At 41.5% G+C, this 21,216-nt stretch overlaps 1 protein-coding gene across 1 annotated transcript in view; it reads left to right on the top strand.

Moving 5' to 3' along the window:
* The first annotated feature begins 1,785 nt into the window (after positions 1–1,785).
* LOC126235022 (calcitonin gene-related peptide type 1 receptor-like) overlaps positions 1,786–21,216 on the top strand; it is a 178,869-nt gene continuing 159,438 nt past the window's right edge. Inside the window, exons 1-2 of the mRNA XM_049943758.1 lie at positions 1,786–1,825; positions 2,222–2,333. Of these exons, the coding sequence (XP_049799715.1) occupies positions 1,786–1,825; positions 2,222–2,333 (152 nt within the window). The remainder of the gene's footprint in view (positions 1,826–2,221; positions 2,334–21,216) is intronic.

Consider the following 21,216-nt stretch of genomic DNA (forward strand, 5'->3'; position numbering starts at 1 on the left):
CACATATAATTATGGAAGATACTACATGGCACGTGTTGTGAAATTTTTAGTCTACATTTCAGACTTGCCAGACAAATTGTTAGAGTGAAGCTCAAAGATATTGAAGTTGTAAACCGATGTGATTTTCTCAACATCTCGTACAGAAGCGGCTTGGTCTCACCATATTGTGGCTATTGGTGGCAGAAATGCTGCAGTCTCAATCTGCGGCAGTAATGGCGATCTTCCAAGTTGGCGTCGTGAGTTGAAGAGCTACAGAGCAGCGCAGCGAGGCAAACAGGAGGAAAGGAGGCGTCTGATGACGTGTCTCACTGAATTCTCTGATGAAATCAGAGTTACAGTCCGACGGCGTCCGTGGAGGAAACGTCGCTTTAACGCGTTTTTCGACACGAGTTTGTCACGGTGGGCTAGGTTCTATTTCTTGTGAGGTCCGCCCACTAAAAATGCGGCTCTGAGAGTACAGGTCCTCTTCCCTGGATTGTGTTTAACTTGTTTAAACAGTTAAATGTTTCCTAATAGTTTTCTCGAAGAAAGTCGTTCGTCGCTCTTCCTGCCTCTGTCTTGAGCCAGTAACGGCCCTTGCTTTCGGCATAGCTGTACTCCCAGTCACTCTGTGAAGCAGTTTCACGTGAACCAACGTCTGTTGTGCTTACGTCCTTGAAGGAAGTATTTCTCTAAGAGCTGCGCATGCAGCAGCATCGTATGGTTTCAGAGACTCTGGGCTTCTAATCATCTGCCCGGCAATATCCTAATACTCGTTTCTACATTCGGCGGACAATAGCGCCTTCTGCTAAGGTTTCTCCTCGCTCCATCGCATAAAATTTTTACGCGAACGATCGCTCCACGACGTTCTTTCTGTTACGAAATACTATTGGCAACACCACAGGGCGCTAGCCACCAGAGATGGCTCCGGCGGCGCTTGACCATGGTGTAACCGCCACCCATCATCGTTTCACCTCCGAAGGTTGCAGCAGGGCGTGTGGCCACGCCAGCGATAGGGTCACTGCCTATGTCGTCCAGTTTGCTTCCTAACCATTTCCTTAATTCCGAACGGCATGCAAATCGCATTAATTTTTATACTACTGTCAGTGTCGGTTACTCGTATATTTAACCTCAACCAGTTACGCAAGTCGAGGGTGGGGTCTCTAGTTTGAATACGATAAATTTGCATATGTAACAGGACCATTCCGAAAAATGGCCCCTTAACAACAGAATTATGATTATTGGAGAAACAATAAGGTGGTTATTAGCTTAATTTAAGAAAAATGTATAGAGTGCGCATGGGTACCAGCGTGTCTCCAGAGGGTTGAAAAGTTATTGTGTTTGTAAGAAATTTCACATATGATAAAGTGGCAGTAACTGAACAGAATTTCCTCGTAAATTATACAGACATCGAGGGGAGCTGCTGGAATTGCAGAGGGTGTGGCCGTCTGAAGGAATTTTGTTTTAAATGAAAAAGTTAGTTAAAGATTAATAAAACCCATATAGCCGATCTGCAGAACACATACGAGCGCGTTCGAACAAGGTGGCGCAATGGTTAGCGCGCTGGACTCGCATTCGGGAGGACAACGATTCAAACCCGCGTCCGGCCATACACATTTAGATTTTCCTTGATTTCCCTAAACAGCTGCACGTAAATACCAAAATGGTTCCTCTCAATGGGCACCGGCGATATAATTCCCCATTCTTGATGCAATCCGAGCTTGTGCTCTGTGTATAATAACCTAAATGTAGACGGGACGTTAGACCCAATCCTGCTTCCTTCTTGTACCTACGTGCGCGCTCAGGATGGTTCGTGAGATTGTTAGTCAGTCTGGTAGGCAATCAGGTAAGATAATTTTATGTCAAAACACAAAAGAGAATAAGTAATAGCAAAGGACTAAGGACATTGCTATCTGTAAACCAGTCTTGAGCGGACGTGGCAATGCTCCTTACTGGCTACCCGCAGTGGGTGCAGAGGGGGTATGTTGTCAGCCGATCAGGTTCCACAAGATTAAACAACTTCTGCTGAGGCGTAGATCCCACTTGGCAAGTAGGCTACAATGAATTATTGCTGAAATTGACATTAGTAAATAAAAAATTAAAAATTAAATGAAAGACTTTAGTTACCATTAAGACTGATCAGGTGAGATGTACAGAATCGATATTTGCTGCTACATGTCTTACTGATGAAGCATCCGTACATCGGACAGCCCATGACGCCGGGCCTCCCTCTCTGTTGCAGATGGTGTGCGCCAGCAGCGGGCGCCCCTGGCGGCAGATGTTGCAACTGATGGCTCACTGTGCAGCCTGGCTGGGACTGCAGCCGGCAGGCGGGTCAACCACGCCAGCCACAGGTAGGTGGGGCAGCCTGCCTCTCAGCAAACTCCTGACAACTGAAGGTACCTCATGTGCGTTCGACACGTTCGTTGCTGCTTGCGCCATATTAGTCGACTATAATATTATCACAACTGGGATTAAAGGCGCTTCATTCGCCTTATCGTCATATTTCACGCGGACACGATGAACCACTTGATACTACAGGGTGATAATTATTGAACTGTGTGAAAGAAACGTAAATTAGGTACAAACTACGGAGTGCACACAATTTATTCAACATGTAAACGTCACTACAGATATTCGGGTTTAGATTATGACATGTCTGATATGCCTGCCATCATTGGCGATGACGTGGCGCAGACGAATAGCAGAATTCTGCATGACCCGGTGAAGTGTTGCAACATTGATGCTGTCGATGACTCCCTGAACGCCTGCTTTCAGCTCAGCAATTGTTTTGCGGTTATTGCTGTCTATCTTTCATATAGCCCCACAAAAAGGAGTAGGGTGTGTTCAGATCTGGAGAATATTGCTACCAATCGAGGCCCATGCCAGTGGCCTCTGGGTACTCCAGAGCCAGAACGCTGCATTTGCAGGTCGAATAGGAAAGGAAATGACTGGTAAGTGGTACATGGTACCCTCCGCCCTACGCCTTACGGGGTTTGCGAGGTATGGATGCAGGTGTAGATGTAGAAATAAGAGCTGTATCATGCAACTGTCCTGCCTTGACCACAATTTTTTTTTAATTGACTCACTTCTCCGTACCCGTTCCGTCCACCAGCTGCCTTCAAAAAACTGTTAAACAACAAGAATAATTAATCAGAAAAAAATCACAAATTCCAACAAACCATGAGTCAGAATTTATACAAAGGACCTCGCCACACGATACAGAAACAAGCATAAGTGGAAAATGCAATAATATGGCAAGCAGTGTCCCACACATAAAGTCTATAAGCTTTGTAATGCATAGCATTGTAGTTGCTGCATTAGTAGTTTCATAATTTTATATTAATTTATTCTGCATAATTACTTGTCACATACGGTGAAATCCTTTAGCATGCGTGGCACGACGATATGTCAAGAAAGTACTAAGAATTTTCCATTTGTATTGATTTCACACTTGTTTCTACGGTCGGGTGTTCTGCACTGTCAACCAGAGCACAGATTTATTTATTTTTCTTTTGCTGGACACTGCTTGCACTATTCTTACCGTTTGCCGTTATTCATGGTATCAGTAAATGTGACAAGGTACTGTGTATCGATTCAAATTGTAAAGAATTATTGACGAGTTTGTAGTTACTGGAAGCGACAGGAAGACGAGCACATAAATCTGAGAGCAGATTGGGGTGAATGATGCAATTATAACTGTAATGATTATGGAATGGAGGCGAGTCAGTTATGTAGCCTGGCGACTGGATTGTAGATGGACGAACGAAGTTCTTATCTGGATTCCAACCGATATTAAAAGACAGGGGAAACAGGTAGATGATGATTCAGTTTCTAAACAGAGACTTGGGACATCCACTGGAAAAAAGATATTCTCTAAACCAGGATGAGACATATCCCGGTATTTTCGAACAATTAAATTTAAATTTAGAGGGGAGTACTCTCTGTAGCTCTTACTTGTACATGCATTGATATCTAAAGTCTCTAGGTGAGTGTTTCTGCAGGACCATTTTATTTTCCCTCTTTGCCTCTTTGTCCTAATTGTGGACCATTACTTGTGTGAAGATATTGTGAATAGGTGAGGTAGACGCGGAAGAAGTGTAAAAGCGGCGAGCTATTTATCAGAAAAGTCACGCTCGCATTTTTTATTCCGTAACAATCACATCGTCTCGCGTAGCTGCGTGTTGGCAACTGCTGTAGCATAGATGGTCTGCAAAGGACAGGGTTTCTCATTTTAAAAGAAAATGAGAAGCATCAAGGTAGAACCTGAATGGAATTAGAGAAAAGTTACGTAATTGCGTTATAGAAGTGAGTAATACATACTTATGTGAAAGATTTTTAGGTGAAAGTGATTTAAGGGGCTCCGGAAAGGCTCAAAATCATGAAAAGTTCAATATTTACTTTTTTGCGTTTTCTGAATCTGCAGACTATTACCTTTTAATAGATATATAATTTATTCAATTCCGAAGACTACAACTATTTTTAAATTTTTTTTGAAATGTGTTCTACATGGGCGTGACCCACTGTGGCGCTGTTAAACTGCTGTCAAATGGTGTTATTATTAACGTTCGTGTTCATCAGGTACATTTTAGTGATGTGAGATAAAGTATGTGTTGTGGCTAACCTGTGATGGTTCAATATATATCGCTGGTGTGATTGTCGATTGTTTCATGTTTATTTACTCTGTCGTTATCTCGAAAATATTCGTAATTAATTCTGTTTCTTGAGTCTCTGTTTTGTTGAAGTATAATAATGAGTGAAAGTAAAGTTATTAGAAATCCTTTGAAGGCTTTTAAGAAAAGGAGAAATGTTGGAAAGCCAAAGGTATTTAGAAATATGGGAATGAAGATAGATTCTAACATGGTACGAGCGATGCTTGCTTTAGACAAGGAACGCCTTCGGGGTGCAGACAGGGCTGTAAAGAGTCTAGAAATACAAGCAAGAGTAAACAGGAGGAGGAACAAGAGGAAGCTGGAGGAGGAGTTTGCAGAGGATGAAGATAATCCATTCTATGGACCTGGAATGCACTAAAAAGTTAATCCAATCTTTGTCGCTCGATTCCCAAAACTTTTATTTTCTCATACTAATTACATGTTTTCTAAGAATCTTCCAAACATATTTGTTTCAAACTTTCAGTAAATGTTACACAGTACCTTCTGCATAATTTAACACAGCCTTTTTCCAAAAAACTGTATATTTTTGAATATATAAATAAAAAATTGCAAAAAAATGTTGTAAATTTTCATTACAATTGAAAAAAAGTCATCTTTAATAACTGAACTAAAATTTTGTAAAATCCCTGTGCTAAGTTGTAGCCCATATTCCAATAAATAATCTGTAAAAAGTTCAACTTCCTACCTCAAATACTTTGTGAGGAAAGATGTAATTTATAAGCGTTATTTTAACATTGCAAGTATAGGGCGTTCCGGAGCCCCTTAATAGCGCATTTTGCTGGTGCTGATTGATTATGAGATTATGAGGTGTTTATAGGGATAGCCATTTGTTTCAAAATTTTCATTGATGAACCAAAGTACTACCTTCGTAACAGCGTGTTATAGCATCTTCGGAATGCATTAAAGCAGCGACTCTGCGTGACATGGATACGGTAATTTCACAGTAGGTTTCCGGAGGTATGTTGCACCTGCCTTTTACGCACAGATCACGCAATTCACGTTAATTAACACCCGTGGTTTGTGGACGCGGAGCTGATGATAGAAATTGCCCTATATGTGATCCATCGTGATCACATCAGACAAATGTGGTGCCCAAGATACCAACTTGAGTTCGCTGTCATGACCATGAAATTACTGGACTTTAAACCACTGTAGCACGATTCTGGACTTCTAACAGGGATGCTTATCTTATCATCACCGCCGGCGAAGACACCACACTTTTAGGGATACAGGTGGTCCGCAATGACATTTACGTAATTGTTAGCTGTCATCGTGCCTTCTATTATTACTACAGGTCAGAGTGAGGCAAAATTGAATGCGCCTGTGGCACGGCGCATGTTTGGCGCAGAATTTCCTCCTGTATGGTGGCGTATCCGGATAAGACCACCGACCTGGTATAGTAATAAATATGATGCGTCCGACCAGGGTATAAGTTTCCATTTATCCACACTTCAGTCTCGATACCCAGTTCCCACTGCTATGTTAAATTATATCGTTGAGCCAATGTAGGAACGGCATGGGTCAACTCATGCGTCACACTATCAACATTTGTTCCTACATCCCAGCGTCAATTCTGTCGCTGATTGCTACCTATACTGCTTTTCTGAGTGGGGAGCCTTCGAATTTCATGTTTTGTCACGAGGCGTGGACGTTCAAGCCTGTCGCCTATTCGTAGGTTCATCATTCTTAAGCCACATTCCACAGAAGGTCACAGCAGTAGCACGCGAGCAGCCGTTTCCCCGGCGATGGGTCACAACAATTTGTCTTCTCTCCAGATTCACTTATGCCTGTGAGTATCCTCCTTTGCGGCCAGTAGGCGGCATTCTGTCCCGCAGTGAGCAGTGGTCATAATGTCTTTGTTAATCAGTGTACTGTAAAGTTTGATGCCAAGTGATGCGAATCATTTTTGCTCCATAACTGGCATCTAGCGACCTGTGTAAAAAGTTTCCGTTACCAGTACTTGAAGAAGCAGACCGCACCCAGCAGACCATCATTCGCAATAGCAGCAGATTCTTGTAGTTTCGTAACCAATTTGGTCATCACAGAACACCCTTTTTCACACAAGCTACACACATTTTGGGAAAAACATATCATTTCTAAGATGAACAATGAGATATAATTCAGGCGGTGGCTACTTTATAATAAGAATCTATGAAGTATGAAATAACACAAGACTTACTGTAATACATGTTTTTAAAAACACAATCGTGACAATAATATTAAATACCAGTCATGATACCACGACAATAAAGACGGTTGACTTCTATTACTTTTATGAGCAAAATCGGTGAATTTTGAGAGCACTGAGGATGTTCAAATTACAGATTGCCATGTTCAAAGGCATTACATTTATTTTAGGCGTATGAAATGCCGATACAGATCAGCATCTATGCAGTCATTTATTACGTTTGAGAGCTTTTCTCTTCGTTCCTTTGTAGCATGTAGAGTAGGTCAAAGAAGAACTATAAACTATCTGCGTTCAAAGTTTAACCTGTCATACCTCTTCCTGTAAAAGAATCTCCTAACGTACACTGTAAAATTTTCCGCGTCTTTCTTCCGATATATCGAAAATCAAATACTATCAGCATACTGACATCAAAAACAACTGGTCCATAACTCGCTCTCAATGATTATATATATATATATATATATATATATATATATATATATATATATATATATATATATATGTGTGTGTGTGTGTGTGTGTAAAGTTTTGACACCTATCGAGGAAAGAAGACCATGTCCAACAGGCTGTCACTCGCTGTACGTGATTCTTGTGTTACAGCGACAAGTAACAGGTATCCAGGTGTTCCATCTCGAAGAGGCCAAGAGCACTACATCTGCATATTAGACACGTACACAACTACTGTTCTGATGTTGCCCGTCCCCGGAAGGTGATGTTCCCAAAACGCGTGGGGTAGTTGAAATAAAATGAGATACTGTCATGTTACTAGCGAAAAAAGAAAAGTGGTTGGCATCGCAACGTACGGAAATAGAAGGGGCCTGCAGCATCGAGGAACGTCTCTAAACAGCTGTCTGAAGTTGATGACATCTGCATTTAATCCCATGTTCTGCAGTGACAATTAGCAGACGTCGAAGGATCTACCAAGGCTTTCTCCATCGCAAAGAAGTGGGACCAGTCAATCATTATGTAGTAGCCAACGGTGTACCAGTGCGCAGGTGGGATGTTAAAGACACCGTCGATACGGGATGATGTGCTGTAATAAGCACTGCAGTTGATAGTGTGGGATGAATTTTAATAATTTTACCAGTTTTTCTGTAATTTCATCGCCTGCCAATGACTCAGTCGAATGCTTTCCAAGTTCTGTATCATCATCGCTAAACTACCCTTCCACCACATTGCGAGTGCTATATACTGACTGCGAATGCAGATAGATGACTATGCAGTGTATCCATTCGGTCATTTACACGGAAGTATGCCACACAGCGTCCTAAACGTATGTTACTTACATGTTTCGAGCACAGAATTTAAGATTACGACTGGCCATCTTTCCCTATCTGAATGGGAGTCACACAGTATTCTCGCATTAATTGGATGAAGGCAGACTTGTCCTTGAATAAATTTCCCTGCAACACTCCCACCGACTTAATTTGCAACTGACCAGAATTAGGAGGGTACTACACCTCTACATTCCACGTCTAGTGAAGGAACAGACCGAGCTGAGTCCATGACTGCCGTTCAGCGAAGACTGTTTATCACCAACCTTACTCAAGGCCCCCACCCAAGTTCACAAGGTCTCTCCAGATGCCTGCATGTTGAGGATGTTGGCACCACTTACTGGTGAATAGTAGACATGAAAGTGTTGTTTTGATATAACAGATGATTAAGAAGAGACCTGTGGTTTATGCAAGGTGGATCTCTAGACGGATGGAGTTTGTAACATTCTACGTAAATCAACTCTGCTATCAGTTCTGGTGTACTATTCCAGTGTCTGGAGTCAGTACCAAGAAAGTGCTCGCAGGAGAGAAATGAACGTAGAGCATAAACACATTCACTCCAAAGGCTACATAGTTCTGCACTTAAAAATGCTATAATTTTAAAGCCATATGGTTTCCGAAGTATTAGTCGTGCGGAAAGCAATGCTTTAATGCAGGGCCTATATGTCCAACATCTGATATACAACCATCCCGCAAGTTTTCTATTCAAATCACTACGGTGACAAAATTTAAGATAATGAAACTACTTCCTTCTATACTATTTTGGGGTCCTAGAAAGCCACTGAGCTGTTTCTCGCTACGAAGGAATCGTCTGTACGTCGCTGTATATCCGCCGTTTGACTGCTTATAAGCAAACTAGAACGAAGCCAGGAGACTGCTGTTCTGTCTGTTACGAAACTGACGAATTTTACAAGTCATTTTAAGTGGGAAATCTACATACCCTCGATCACATTATGCGTGTGAGTCGTGCTAATTAGTAGTAGTAGTAGCTGTTTTGGCGAATACAGCCAAGCCTCACTGGGAAATAGAACGAGATTTAATGTCGAGAATATTTTCGTTAGTTGCTGCAATGAGTTACCACCCTCGCTCTGCTGCATGAAACTGCCCTCGAAGAAACAGCAACTTCATACGAGGGAGTAAACAATACGATCAGTAGCGAGAGGGGATTTAATAGCCTTATAACTGTTTACAATAGCATCACCACGGTCCTGGTAGCCTTCCTCTTGCACACAGAAGTCATGGTTTACTGTTAAGTAGTTTCACTCATGAGTCGGATAATATCTCAATTTTTCTGGAGTACCCCTGCCTCACACTATTAAGGCAGATAGTGTGGCATCTGCCACTCTCCTACAGAACACGCTAAGGAATGGCTTATGTCTGTTAAACACATTGCTTGTGAGAGTCAATCGTAATTCGCTAATACCTCACACTATTAAGGCAGATATGTGTGGCATCTGCCACTCTCCTACAGAACACGCTAAGGAATGGCTTATGTCTGTTAAACACATTGCTTGTGAGAGTCAATCGTAATTCGGTAATACCCATATTGGACTGCATGTCTGAGAACACTGTCCTGGATTGGGATCATACTTTTTGCCTGGCTAATAGGCCGCTTCTGTGTAATACTTATATCGCCTTTGTTGACGTATACGCTACGAAAACCCACGTAGTTTACAGGAGGAGGGGAGGGGGGGGGATTAAATCCGAACGCAGAAAGAACTCAGTTTTTAAGTTTTTCTGTCTTGAGTGTCCGGGTGTCCCCAACCCACATGAATTCCCCGCATTTCGTTATATTTACGTAATGTTTCTAGGTTTTCGCGATTTTACATATTTCGTCGTATTTACCTCAATTTTGCGTATTACTTTTCAATTTGTCGTAATTGCATTATGTTTTCCTCGTTTTTTACCACGTTTATGTCATTTTTGATATTTTTCCGTTAGTTTTCTGTGTCTATATTGTCATATTGCTGACACAGCCATCTATTGTTTGATTTTATACGAAGATATCTGCGTGTCTTATACACCAGCCTTCTAAGAAATCCTAAGAATTCCGCATTTTGGATAGTAGGACGATGAGAAGTATAGTAAACTCGCTTCATGCCTAGACGGGGTTCAACAAGTTGTGCAGATGATGCATAAATTGGAAACTCTATGACTCCAGAATAGTGCAGAAGGTAGTAGTTTTAAATTTTATCACCGTAGCGATTGGGATAGAAAACATGTACGGTGGTTGTATATCAGATGTTGGACATGTATGTCCTCCATTAGAGCATTGCCTTTCGCACGACTAATGCTTCAGAAACCATATGGCGTCGAAATTCTAGCGTTTTTAAGTGCAGAACTATGTGGCCTTAGGAATCCATGTGTTTATGCTCTACGATCATTTCTCTCCTGCCAGTACCTTCTTGGTACTGACTCAAGACATGGGAATAATACACCAAAATAGACAGCACAGTTGATTTATGTAAAATCTTTGTGGAGGTCCACCTTGCATTAGTCTCACATCTCTTCGTAACCACAACACTTTACGTGTAATACACGCCGATAACGTGTGCAAACCTCAACATGCGCGCATCTTGAGAGATCACGTGCACTTCGAAGGGTGCTATGGGTAACACTGGTGCAGAGCAGTCTTCACTGGACAACAGTTACGGACTCAGCTCGCTCTGTTCCTTTACGAGCCATGGAATTTATCGGGTACAGTACCCTCCTAATTCTGGTCAGTTGCAAATTAATTTGGCGACAGTGTTGCCGGGAGAGTTGGTTAAGAATATTGGGAGTTGTTTTCATCCTCCAACTATATCCTATGAATGCGACAATACTCTGTGACTCCCATCCACACAGGGAGAGATGGCCAGTCGTAATCGTAAATTCCGCACTAATATCGATGTGCTAGAAATACTTAAATAACCTAACTGCATCAGTATAGGACGCTATCTGGCATACTTTGGTGTACGAGTCAATGGACGTACTGCACAGTCATCTATCTGAATTTGCAGTCTAGTGCACGCTGCTTGCAAAATAGTGGAGGGGTCGTTTAGCTAAGATACAGAAGTTGGAAGGCACTCTGGTGTGTCATTGGCTCCCGTAAATTAACGGAAAACACTGGACGTCTGCTACTTGTCACTGCGGAACTTGGGATTGAATGTAGAAGTCATCAACTTCAGACAGCTGTTTGGAGACGTTCCTCAGTGTTGCAGACTCCTCCTATTTCTATACGTTGCGATGCCCACCACATTTCATTTTTCGCTAGTAACATAACAGTACCTCTTTTCATTTAAACTACCCCATGCATGTTTCGAACAGCATCTTCCGGGGATGGTCAACACCCGAACAGTGGTTACGTAAGTGTCCAATAAGAGGATGAAATGCTCTTGGCCTCTTCAAGATGAATCACCTGGATATCTGTTACTTGTCGCTGTAACACGAGAATCACGTATTGTGAGTGATGGCCTGATGTCAGCATGCTGACGGTATCTGTTTTTGGATACATCTAAAGAGAGACGCCGAAAATTTTATAGGATACGTTAGGAGATTCTTGTACAAGGAGAGCTGTGGCAGGTTAAAGTTATTACGCAGACAGTTCATAGTTTTTCTTTGACCTACTCTACATGCTACAAAGGAACGAAGAGAAATGCTCTCAAACGTAATAAATGACTGCATAGATGCTGATCTGTATCGGCATTTCATACGCCTAAAATAAATGTAATGCCTTTGAACATGGCAATCTGTAGTATGAACATCCTCAGTGCTCTCAAAATTCAACGATTTTGCTCATAAAAGTAATAGAAGTCAACCGTCTTTATTGTCGTGGTATCATGACTGGTATTTAATATTATCGTCACGATTATGTTTTTAAAAACATGTATTACAGTAAGTGTTGTGTTATTTCATACTTCATAGGTTGTTATTATAAAGTAGCCACCGCTTGAACTATATCTCATTCTGGAGCCTAGAAATAATAGTGTTTTCCCCAGCATGTGCATAGATTGTGTGAAAAAGGGTGTTCTATGATGATCAAATGGCTTACGAAACTGCAACACAAGAATCTGCTGCTACTGCGAATGATCGTCTTCTGTGTGTGATCTCCTTCTTCAAGTATGGTTGACAGAAACTTTACACACAGGTCGGTAGAGGCGAGTTATGGAGTAGAAATGTCGGATGTCAGCATGCAGATGGTATTTGTTTTCGATGTATCAGTGGAATCTTATAGGGTTCTGTACTCGGTGACATTAGCAGGTTCTATTACAAGGCAAGCTCTCAAGACTTTTTTCTTACATTTCGTAAGTTGCGGCGCAATATATCATTTCATTGGTAAAAGGGACCAGCCACAATGCACAAAACAGCAACGTCCTCCTGTATTACAGATTTTTGTTACCAAACATAAAGTGATAGTTTTTTTTCCGACATGTGAACAGATAACTTGAAAGACTGTATTCTGTAATGTTATTTCACGTGTCTGAGATATTTGTAATACACAGGGGCATAACAGTGTGCTTATTGACACTGATTTGAAAGTCAGGGAAGCTCTCAAAGCATGTAATGTTGGCTATCAAACTGAAATAATTCGCTTAACATAGATATCTCGCTAGATTGCACGCTCTATTTTATTTTTATTTTTAGCTTATATTCTCGTTTTTATTGTAATCGAGATTGTATTTCTTTAATAGCTGCTTGCTTATAAGTTGTGTATTGATATTAAATACAACTGTTACACTGTAATGTTTTTCTCTTATAACGGCTTGCTCATGCAGGGGGTGCTGCTGCTAGGTTGGGGTCATGTCCTATAGTCATATAAACAGCTGCAGCTGCAGCTGCACTGTAAGACAAACAACAAGTGGACAGGATAGCCGTTACTTATCTCGCTTTGTTCTGTGGCCTGCTGGAGTCGCAGCCTATTGTGTATGTGCAGCTTTTGTTGGCATCGATAGTGCTGACTGTCCTCAGCCACGTGCTCTGCTGGAGACGATCCCTCTGGCTACAGCTGACTGAAGACTTTGCTCTCGGCTACAGCAGATGGCGTTGGGTGGAGGATGGTCGTGGTGACGGCAGCGGACGTTAGAAAATCGGCAGAGTTTTCCAGAATTTCATTATTGTTCCATGGGGATTTCAGGAAGCGTCCTGTTCTTGAGTCTTTCGTCCATCTGTGATTGATTTCCACAGACCGGAGACAGTGTATCATTGCCACCAGGTGGATCTCTTTCTGGGTCATCAGTGACAGGATATAATAGACCTGTATCCTAACCAAGAGTGAGGAGAGGCAGGCATGAGATGTGTTTTGAAGGAAGGTAAGATAAGCTTTATGCTGGTTTGCTCGTGACCATACCCCTCTCTGCTGGTGTGATCTTTTGGGGGTCGATTTTTGCAGTAGTTGTGTTTTGACAACGATTTTTCTAAATTCCCAGTAAATGTGTTGCATTGTGACCCTGTTGTTTATGAGTGCTGGTTTTTTTTTTTCTTTACGACACTTTAGATGCGTAATTAGAACAGAGGAGCGTTTTCCTTCACCATCAGTTGTGGTAGCATGTATTGGCTTTCCTAGCACTTCAGTGATGTTTGCTCTCCTATTCCTTCTTACTAAGTATCAGTGTATAATTTACACAGCAGCTATAGCAAGGTGACCTTTCGGTAGCAGTGAAATAGGATGAAGTTTTCAAGAAAGAAAGAGAGCACCGTTTGTTTCGATTTCAAGCACCAGGTTGTTTGTCGACCATTGCAGTGGGAGGCATCTGTATCAAACCCTGACATCAAACAGTGAGACACACACACACACACACACACACACACACACACACATGGTCGTATAGAGTGGGCACGCGAAGTCACCTACTTCACCATAGATTGACCGTCCATTTGAGAAACATGAACAGCTACAGCACAGGCAATAGTCTCTATAAGTTGTGAATTGCATCTCCAGACCATCCTGCTTCATCAATATTATTTTCTGAAACGTATTCTCTCTACACTCGTCCACTACCAGTTCTTCAATTTCTCATGTAGGAGGCTATAGACAGCCCTCAGCTGTATGCTCACAGATAATACACTTCCTTCACTTTCTTTCAAGAAAACGGATCCGATTCCCACTGCCTTGTTCCCCGTGACCGAATTTCTGCTGTCTCAAAGGATTACGTTGTCGATATCGCGTTAATCCCCAATGTGACTTTAAGGCAAATGCTGAGGTAAAATACCGACCTTACTCTTTCTAATGGTGGTATGAGTCGTTTGTTCGGTGTATTGTGGAAACTAGAGAAGATCCAAATCTGGGTGGTAGGTTCGAGATTTAATACGCGCCCCTAACGTATAAGAAACAAATTCTTAAGCCGGCCGGAGTGACCGAGCGTTTCTAGGGGCTTCAGTCTGGAACCGCGCGACCACTACGGTCGCAGGTTCGAATCCTGCATCGGGCATGGATGTGAGTGATGTCCTTAGGTTAGCTAGGTTTAAGTAGTACTAAGTTCTAGGGGGCTGATGACCTCAAATGTTGAGTCCCATAGTGCTCAGAGCCATTTGAACCAAATTCTTAACTACTGTGTTGTCTCTATCGGTCTCTAACGAGACTTCTATAATATTGAATTTTACTTATTTATTTCAACCAAAATTCAGTACGAATATTTAAATGCGTACTAATAATTGTATTCCTCTATACAGAGTGGTCAGAAATAGTCTGAAAGGCTTGTAAGGGTGCTGCAGTGTAGTGAATGTTATTTTTTCTGATTCGATCGTTCGTTAACTCATGAGCATTACAATGGTTGCCTTCTTTCAACTCAAAACTGAATGTACTGTTCTCTGTTAAGAAAAGGTTGAACTGAAATAACTATTGCGTACAGTGTGTCTCAGTTCACACATTTACATGAAGACAAAACTAACTGGCGTTCGCTGTGCAGGAAATTAAATCAAAACTGTTGCTCAAGAACCACTATCAAAATCAAACTGTGCACTGCCCAAAAAATTTAAACGCTGAAAACACGTATCACTACTGTGAAACACACACTGCTCACAGGCCCATTAAAGATGTGAATTACAAAGAAAACGCTTAGAATTTTCGCAATGGTTTGTATGGAAATTTTGATGAAGATTTAAATTTCTCGCTCATATTTTATTCCAAGTTTTTCTTTACCGATTATGTTAAGAAATGCTGTACAGAATAAAAAAAATTACAAGCAACACCAGTATAACTTGAGATGAGAAACGAAAGAACCTACAAAATATGAAAAGAATCACACCCGAAAAATCACAGCATAATCAGCAGCAACAGCACAGCATGAAGACATCGTGTCAGCTAAAATATACTAAAGTAAAACTTTCTGGGGAAAAGATTGGGATAAATTTTTCACACGTAAAAAAGTTTCTTTCTTGAAATTAAAATGATAATCCGTTCATTATAATGACACTGCTATGTTTTAAACTATTATTTCACAAGAACATAAAACTCACAGAAATCGGAAAGCTTTACTTTCTTTATAAAAGTCATACAAGGAAATCGTTTTACGATTTTGCAAATTGACTTGAATTAAAGTTAAATAATCTAAAATGAGGTGGGGAGATGGACTGTTCTGTTGCAAGAATAGCTAGCATTAACATTACGCACCAGCAAAAATTATTACATTAAAAACATGTCCATAATGCACATCCATTCTCTCTGTTCCATAAATTGTGCGTCTGTACGTCCTTTCGTCAGATCGTTAGAGCTTGATAATTTTCTTCAGCGAAATCCTCCTCCCATATACACTACGCTAAAGGTTCCAACTTACTCCAACATTTGACTACTCTCCGCTCTACACCTGAGCCACAGATACACAAGCTCAGAGATACAACAGACGCTGCCGTAGGTCGACTACTCCACAGATATCACACGCGACTACTTCGCTCTTGTAACATGTAATTTCCACTCATTCTGAAACAATCCGCAAATAAATGTCCAACCCACCTATAGATGTCCACCTTTCAGTAGGTTGCGCTGAGAAAAGTTCGATGCACTACGCCGTTTCCGTGTTAATTAGAACGGGAGTTAGCCAGTCAGGCAGTTGCGCGCAATTTCAAGCGACCCGCCAGATATAATAATTTAGCCCGCCAGAATAAACTAGTAGCAGTTTTTCTCGTAGCGTAGATGATAGCGCACGATATTGCTTAACCTTGCTCGGTTTCGAGCCTCCAGTCCAGTTTCTGTATCGCTCTCTGGTTCGGTTTTAGAAAAGCGAACGAAGAACACGTTTGGCGATACCGACTCTGGCGGGCCACTTATAATCTGCGCACCCAGCGGCCTCACTGGCTAAATTCAGTGCTGATTAACTCGCAAACGGCGCAAGGTATCGAATTTTTCCTTAACAATTATTTTTCAGAATGACGTACCCTGTAACACACAACTCTTCAGGCTGTTTCTGAAGAACCTGTAAAAGTAACTTGGAAGTGAAAGGAATTAGGGGAAGTATTATGTATAAATATACAATGGCTTGTGACAGGATCGAAGTCGCAAAATATTCTTCTGGTCTTTAAAACTTCAAAAAACTCATTGCAAGCAGCATCAAGATGGCATGAGCATGCTTCGATATACAGATTTTGTATATATATGAAGGGATTACAGATGGTTCTTTCTCAATCATAATACGCATTTGAGAGTGGTTTGCTTGTGAGAAAATCATGTTATTTCTTTTAACCATAATGTACTGTAGATCCCCCCAACAAACAATCGTATCCAGTAGCAGGATGAAAGCACAAGTCACATCCGTCTCCAAAATGGATAGCGGAAGTTATCCTCAAATTTACCGTACGGTCCAATATCCTTGACATCTATTTTATCCTAAAACGTGTTCTGAACTCAAACGTAACTAAGTCACTGGAACAGAATGACTTCCACCATGACAACCAGCATGAATTACGAAAACTTCTAACGAAACGCAAGTCTTCCTTTTTTCACGTGGCAGGCTGAAAGCCGTGGATCAAGGCAGTCAGTCAGATGCAGTATTTCTCAGTTTCCGAAAAGCATTTCACTCACTGTCACACAAACACCTATTCTCAAAAGTATGATCGTATGGTGTACCAAGAGAAATTTGTGACAGTATTGAGGATATCTCGGTAGGGAGGCCGTAGTATGTTATCAATAGATGTAGAACTAACTTCTAGTGTTCACCAGAAAAGTGTGTAGGTAACATTACTGTTCATTTTGTATATTAATGATTTTGTAGACAATATTAATAGCAACCTCAGACTTTTCGCTAATAATGCAGTTATCTACAATGAGGTACTGTCTGAAAAAAGAAAGATCCACAAATGTTCATTCGAATCTTGATAAGGTTTCAAAGTGATGCAAAGACTAGCAACTTGCTTTGAATATTCAGAAATTTAAAACTGTGCACTTCACAAAATGAAAGCACTTAGCGTCCTATGACTACAAAATAAACGAGTCACAAATGGCTTTAAACGAAGAATCTACGAATGTACCACAACCTCTAAGGAACGCTGCCTTAGGGATGGCAAGCACAAGAGTAATTACAGCGCACAGAGGTATTTAAACAGTTATACTTCCTACACTCCCTACGTGAGCGGAACGACGAGAAGCTATGATACTAGGGGAGCTCAATAAGTAATACAACACATTTTTTTTTCTGAAAGCAGGTTGGTTTTATTGAAGATTCCCATAAACGGTGTTATTCCCCACTTTTTGGCTACAAAATAAATACAACATATTCAAATAACTTACGGGTTTGCTGCCGGGTGACGTCGTCGAACACCGCCGATATTTCGACAGTAGTACACCCTGCCATTCTCAAGGCACAAATGCAAGGAAGAAAAAATGTGCAAGCAAATTTAATACCTTGGTTCATAGAGGAGAAACAAGGAAGATACCACACACAGGACAGGTGTCAACACAAAGATAACTGGCATCAGAAATATAGATGGTTACAATTAATCAACAGGTGAGGTAGCACTAATTTTGTCCCTCTGGTTTTTGATGAGAGACAGAGCCGGATTCGAGGCAGCATTTAAACAAAATCCACCATCTCTGTTAATAAGGTTGCTTGATAGTCTGATTTCAACAGCTTCCTTAATAACACTATCCCAATAGCTTGACGTGCAAGCCAGAATCTCCGTGTTGTTGTATTCCATAGGATGACCGGTGTCAAGGCAATGTTCTTCAATAGCGGATTTGCTCGGCTGTTGTAAGCGTGTGTGACGCTTAGACCAATATATGACATGCCACAACTGCAAGGAATACGATAGACCCAATTAGACTGCCTTACGCCACGTTACTGGAAGAATCTGCATGCCCGCGTGTCACCACTCCACTGGTCGACGTTGGGGCCGACATCTCGCTGCATCAATAACCTCCCCATGATCCACCTGCTGATTCCTGCGTGGTACGACCTTCATTGGGCCAAACACATGGAAATCACAAGGCGAGAGATCCGCAATCTAGGGTGGATGAGAAAGAACAATCCAATGAAGTCTTTTGTGCTTCGCTCGCGAGCGCAGACTTGTGTGAGGCTAGCATTGTCATGGAGACGGAGAAGTTCGTTTGAATTTTTGTGACGACTAACGAACCGAAGTCATTTCTTCAATTTCCTGAGGGTAACACAATACACAACCGATCGTTGCACCAGGAACGAGGAGGTGAAGCTTTGAACTTTTTCTCCCGAGGATAGATGATGTGGCGCCTCTCCCTGGATTGTCGGTTTATTTCCGGTTGAAAAAACTGTCACGATCAGCCTCGTAACGTGCAGGCAAATCGGGACAGATTATCCTTCGTTACTCTTCATGGTCTTCTGATAGATGGCGAAAAACTCGCCGGCCACACATCTTTCAGCACTCCAACTGGTGGACGACTGTGTCAGCATTACCTATACACGCCACACCCAACCATTCATCGTGCTTTTGTTCATCTCCAGGTCTCATGAGACATTCTGCAAGTGCCTGTGAATATCTGAAATGATCTCATTTTCCGTCAAACGAACGTACCTCAGTTACAGTCGGCATTTTGAAGGCTATGTATAGCGCCGTCACCTATCGGAACTTCATGAATCTATAGGGGCTGAAAAGGGGACATTCCACCAGCCTAGCCTAAGGGCTATACAAAATACTTTACCATTCTGTCACCAGTAGAACCCGAGGTATGAGCCCCTGACAAATTCCGTTTTTATGCGCGGCGCTTTGGAACATATTGGTAGCGCATGCTATCGCATGCGTACCGACGTTCAGAGTGTTTTGCCTTAAACATGGTACAAAATAGTGTAAGTTGGTGACCGTTTTGAGTGAGTTGTCTGACACAGCAAATATTTTTTAAACTTTTGAAATTTCATTTTTTGTCTCCAAACTGTCTTATTTTTGTCTCGTTTGTGGTTGTCGAGATTAACAAGTTAGTTATTAATTTCGTTGTACCCGTTTATTGCCTGCGGTATTCGTCATCCTACCCATCTATCAGTTCTCAAACCACCTCACTCCTCCACCCTTTCCTACTTCTCTCACTCCAGCCCTTGGTGTCAACTGACGCCGAAAAGAAATATGTTCCACGTAAATGAAAATAATGTAGCTCTCCAAATCTGGTAGTCGTAACTCTGGAATGCAAGGGTAAAAACTGAGTTCAATTTGCTTTTTGTAAAAACTACCCACTCACCTAAGTAAATGACAGTTATATAAAATAGCAGTTTTAAAGGAAGGTTGTCGCCTTGGCCGTGTATGCTGCAATTAATTAAGATACGACAGAAGTCTTTTCGGCGATACCGCACAGAAGCAGGGAAGAGTGACACTCATGAATATTACGGAAGACAGCGTATCCCACGCCCAGTTCATTAATAACAATCAAGAGAAATGTCAAGTGCAAGACAGCAGTTACATGGGCTGTCCATCAGGCTAATGTATTGCTCTCTCCCTCTCTGTCTCTCGCTCTCTCTCTCTCTCTCTCTCTCTCTCTCTCTCTCTCTCTCTCTCCCCTCTCTCCGTAAAAGCATCCACGGCACCACCTTGTCGTTCTTCGTTCTTATTTGTAAGTCACGAACAGTTGCAAAAATCAAAGGCTTACACGATAATTAACTATTGGTCAGGGGCAGTAAGTGATTATTGGAAAAAGAATATATGTATTCATCATGGGGAGCTGGGGAGTTGGGGAGAGCTACGAATCACAAAACTGTCATGATCCTAGAATCGCTACTTTATTAAAAACCCATAATACTCGTACTATGAATGATATGGAAGTCAAAAAGCCTCTTTTATTATAATTTATCGGGACGTATTTCACAATCACATGGTCGTTATTTACGCACTCAGTGAAAGTGCTTCTACTATCTGTGGAACGTTCGTTCGCCAGGGTGGCTCATTCTGTTTATATACGCTATCTGTATACGCTCTTGACAAATTTGCGAATTTGTGCTGTAAAACTCCGATAGGCGAGTCAGAAATGTGATTAATTCCTTTACATTACAGCTTTTGTTTATGGTTGTGACTAACAGATATTAACTGGGGGACTGTTACCGATCATAACAGTGCCACCCTGGAGCTTTTGTACGTAGTAGGTGGCATTCGTCGATGAAGACAAGGATAGCTTTCATCAGCAAATAAAGAATATAATACAGACTAGAAAGATGCCTAGAAGATCCCACGTGAGAAAAGATGTCAGTTTTAAGAAAGCATGTATTTCCGTGTATTTTTCTGGTGACTCTTCCCGCGTGATCATCTGAGAGCCACATATGCATACATCAAAGCACGCATCACGTATTAGTGCACAGGTAGTGTCACACAGGACAGAGAACCAACAGCTAGTTTGTGCCCCACTATCTCCGTCCCAGCATGATGCGAGAGAGAACAAGAGCTCGATCGTAAGCTATGAATTGCATTTTAAGTGAAAACAGAAATACAGAGGGTAATATCTAGTGTTCTTGTCTAATTTATGTGGTATAATATAAATTCAATTTTTGGAGATCAGATCTCTATAACAAGTTAGAACCAAGCAATAGAAGAAATGTTACCATCATGCGATATGTTTGTTGGAAGTTGGTGCCTGAAGGTTTGCAATCGTAATGTGAACTTAATTCCATCTGTTTGGGAAGCACTGCATTACATGATGCTGGAGTACCTTAACGGCTTATTGTTGCGTCGATACATGACGCCGATC

The sequence above is a fragment of the Schistocerca nitens genome, chromosome 2 (assembly GCF_023898315.1).
Source record: "Schistocerca nitens isolate TAMUIC-IGC-003100 chromosome 2, iqSchNite1.1, whole genome shotgun sequence".
Taxonomy (NCBI): Eukaryota; Metazoa; Arthropoda; class Insecta; order Orthoptera; family Acrididae; genus Schistocerca; species Schistocerca nitens.